Raw genomic sequence first — 4131 nt, 5'->3', positions numbered from 1 at the left:
CTCGCTCTGTCACCAGAAGAAAGAAACACCAGGCAGTGAACGTATGGTTATGCTTTCTTTAATTATTTCCGTGCCCAAGAAAGGAATTTCACTTCACAGATGAATAAAAATAAAAACAGCAGCAGCAAATGTACAGTGCTAAACAGTTTAGTTACTGGTGGGTTTCATCCCGTGCTTTAGGTTGTGGGGTGGGGTGGGGGGAAGAGGGAGGGGAAAGAGGGACGGGGAGAGGGGGGTGTAGGAGGTCTGTACTGTTTATCGTCAACAGGAGGTGAATGTTTTCCAGAAGAAGTTCTTACAGGGGACTTTGCGGCTTCGCTGGGGCAGTTGGCTGTAGCGAGATCGTTCCTCCAACATCACCGGCCCCCCATCCGCGGGCTCAGGGTAACCGGCCTCGCTCCCCGTCTGCCCACTCACCGCGGCATTGTCCAGGAGACCTGACAACAGCTTGAGGATCATCTCTTTCCTTTCCTGATTCATCTCCTGTAAAATAGTGTCAACAACAGGTACAGAATCAATGAGACTGGGGAGAGAAGCCATCGTGACTGAGCCCTACTCTAACCCCATTTCCTGCTCACTCTCCCCCCATTGTGTCTGTGCTGGGGCTCACTCCCCCACTAGAGCTCTCTACTCTAACCCCATTCCCTGCTCTCTCTCTCTCTCTCTCCCCCCATCGCATCTGTGCTGGTGCTCACTCCCCCACTGTCTGTTGTGGCAGAGGCTGTGTAAATGGAAGCTGCTCTCTCCGTACGGTAGTTGGACAATTTACAGTGAATTTTATTGCTCTGCCTCAGTGGGACCTCGTGGGGCGGAGCATTCCCGGGATCGTTTGATTTAAACAGCTGGACGCACGTTCATTAACTTCTTGAGTACTGAGGGGGCTCGGAACTCTACAGTATATTTCTGTGAAGCGCTTTGAGACGTCTCGAAGATGCGCTAAGGCACTATATCGAATGCAGAGATCATTATTTTTGCAAAGTTTAAAGCAATTTTCTACATCTGCACATGGTCGGGATCCAACTTGTGCTATTTCTTAAACCCAATTCTTAATGAGAAACTCGTCCTTCTCACAAGACTGAGCTGAAGATTGTCTCCAATAACGGTTATAAATTCAATGATTGCCCATTTCCCAGTAAGAAATACTGTATGTTATCCCTCTCTGACTTAACTCTTTCATTGTGCTGTCACAAACACATTGTATTGGTGTTTTATAGATGGCACCGTCACGAGGAAGAGACAGACTGAGAGAATAGAGAGGTAGAAGGAAGCAGCCAGAGAGAGAAAGAGTGTGAGAGAGAAAGCATAATAATAATAATAATCCTTGCATTTGATACAGCGCCTTATCACGTCTTCTATATGTCTCAAAGCGCTTCACAGTATATACTGTAAAGTGAATTGACTGTATGTTTTGTGGGCGAAATGCGCACAGCAGCGTCCCACAAACAGTCGTGACCAAATGATAATTTTTTTTTAAGGGGTTATTATCCGCAGAAAAGCGATCCGCCGATCAACTAAACAGAGGTAAACAGAATGAGAGAAAGCGACAGAGGAACTGAGACAGAAAGAGAAAGATTGTGGAGCAGAAAATAGCTGTTATTCAGACGTCAAATAGAAAAACTGAGAGATACACACACACACACTCCCGCACAGACTGGAGACAGAGAGAGGGAAGGAAGGAGAGAGAAACGACAACATACGCCAAATTATATTTGTGAAGCGCTTTTCACATGAGGAGGACGTCCCAGGGCGCTGAGAAAGACGGGGAGAGACACAGAGAGCAGGAGACAGAGAAAGAGGCAGAGAGAGATAGAGAGACACACAGAGAGAGCAAGTCCTAGTGAGTGAGAGTGTAGACAGCGCTGGTGATGTGAGAGCCTTTACCTCAGTTTAGCTCTGTCTCAACCTTTTGTCAGTGAGCTCCACAGGTACCAACACAACACCTCTATCTCTCCCTCTGTCAGTCTTTGTCTCTCTTTTGTCTCCTTGCTCTCTCCTCTCTGTCTCTCTCCATTTCTGTCTCACTCTCTCCTCTCTCTTCTCTCTATCTCTCCCTCTGTCTCCTTTTCTCTCTCTTCTCTATCTCTCTCTGTCTCCTGCCCTCTGTGTCTCTCTTTGTTTCTCTCAATCTCTCTCTCCCTTCTATCCATCTCCCTGTCTCCCCCCTCTCTCCTCTCTCCCTCTGTCTCCTGTTTGTGTGCGTGTGTCTTTCTCTCTCACTTTTTCTATTTGACTCCTGAGCCACAGCTGCTTTCTGCTCCACAATCCTTCTCTTTCTGTCTCAGTTACTCCATCTCTTTCTCATTCTCCTTCTTTCTCTCTGACACTTTCTCTCTCTCGCGCTGTCTCTGTCTATCTCTCTCATTCTCTCATTCTATCTCTTTTCCTCTCTCTTCATTTCCCTCACTCTTGTCTGTCTCAATTTCTCTCTCCTCTTTTTCTGCCTATCGCTCTCTGTTTCACTCCTTGTTCCATTTTTCTCTTTCACACTGTTCATCTTGTTCACTCTCCCTACTTCTCTGTCACTCCTCTCTCCCTCCTGTCTTTCTCTCCTTTTCTGTTAACATTACTTTCTATCTCTCCCTCATTCTTTCTCTCAGACACTTTCTCCTCTCCAGCAAGTATTTTTCTCTCCCTTGCTCGCTGTCATTCTCACATGCCATCACATACTTTTATCAGCGTCTCTCTCTCTGTCATTCTCTCTTTCTATCCCCTTGACTCCTCTCGCTCGTTCCCTATCATTCTCTCTCTACTCCGCTCTTTCTCTCTCAGTCTTTCTCTCACTGCCATTCTCTTTATCTACCCATTTGTCTTTGTGTCTCTCTCTTGTCTCTGTCTCCTTTGTTCCCTCTCTCGCTTTCTCTATCATTCTCTCTCCCTTTCTCTTTTCCTGTCATTCTCTCTCTTTCCATCATCCTCTTCCTCAGTTCCTTTCTCCGCTGTATCCTGCTCTCTCTGTCATTCTTTATCTCTCGTCCCCTTTGTTTCCTTTTTCTCTCTCTCTGTCATTCTCTCTCTCGATCACCCTCGTCCTCCCTCCTTCCCTCTTTCCCATTCTCTTTCCCTCGCTCTTGCTCCATCACCAGCTCCATCATCGTCTTTCTCCCCCTCTCTCTTGCTGTCTTTCTTTTTTCACACTCTTTCGGTTTCTCTCTCTCTCTCACTGTCATTCTCATTCTCTCTTTCACACTCTCTCTTCATCATCCTCTTTCTCCTCTCTCTCTCTCTCTCTCCCGGTCGCGCTCCACTCACCCGGCTGCTCTGGAGGTTGAATCTGTCGTCCAGCGAGGCAGTGGTGGTGCTCACCCCGGACACGAGGAAGAGAGTGGAGATAAGAGCGACGAGGATCTGCATGGTGTGAGCGGAGCGAAGGCGAGCGAGAGAGAGCGAGAGGAACAGGAGCAGGGCGAGTGAGGGAGAGCGAGGGTGAGAGAGCGGGAGCGAGGGAGAGCGAGAGAACAGCGCAGAGCGGAAGCCTCGGTCTGTCTCTCTCAGTCTTTCTCCGGCCCCTTTTATAAGCCGCTGAAGCCCAGGCACTGACGTAAAGCTTCATTAGAACTCCAGAGTCCATCAAACACACATACAATAACGCCCAGATCAGAATCAGCCACTCAGCCGTCAATCACTACAGCTCCTGCTTTCTCTCTCTCTCTCTCTTTCGGTCTGTCCGTTCCAATCATACGTGGCTCGCACACCCGCCCCAGGGCACATTCTCCGCAGAAACACAGTGAAAGTTTTAAACGACGAAGCAAATGGCTTATTACATTTCCGCATTGCCGCCCATAATTCATTTCCGCAATAAAAATTTGTGAGCGCCATCCTTCAGATTGATGGAGGCTGAGATTCCACCCAACGCGTCCCCCTCTCTCTCTTTAACTCTGTCTGTCTGTGTCTCTCTCTCTTTCTCGCTCTCTCTCCGCCCAGGGAGTGTACAGAGGGTCCAGGATTAGTTTCACGTTGTTTGTGGGACGTTGCCGGGCACAATCTTTGTGTTTGCCTGCAGACACACAATCACTGCTCTTCACTGTGAGACATCCTTCTGAAGTGATAGACCATCTTTACCAAATGATTATTATTATTATTTGGCCAAACACTGAAATTCGTTCGTGACACATTTTTTGGGGGGGATTTTTC

At 47.8% G+C, this 4131-nt stretch overlaps 1 protein-coding gene across 1 annotated transcript; it reads right to left on the bottom strand.

Annotated features, from left to right (window-relative positions):
* On the bottom strand, window positions 1-3409 carry LOC103181365 (somatostatin-2-like). Its single transcript, XM_007897783.2, has 2 exons — window positions 3250-3409; window positions 1-483 (listed from the first exon to the last, which is right to left on the bottom strand). Exons 1-2 carry the CDS (start codon window positions 3349-3351, stop codon window positions 262-264), a joined length of 324 nt encoding a protein of 107 aa, XP_007895974.1. The 5' UTR covers window positions 3352-3409; the 3' UTR covers window positions 1-261.
* Between the last annotated feature and the right edge of the window lie 722 nt (window positions 3410-4131).

The sequence above is a fragment of the Callorhinchus milii genome, unplaced genomic scaffold (assembly GCF_018977255.1).
Source record: "Callorhinchus milii isolate IMCB2004 unplaced genomic scaffold, IMCB_Cmil_1.0 Scaffold24, whole genome shotgun sequence".
NCBI classification, from domain to species: domain Eukaryota; kingdom Metazoa; phylum Chordata; class Chondrichthyes; order Chimaeriformes; family Callorhinchidae; genus Callorhinchus; species Callorhinchus milii.
The sequence above is the reverse complement of the archived record's forward strand: the minus strand, read 5'-3'. Positions and strand labels throughout refer to the sequence as shown.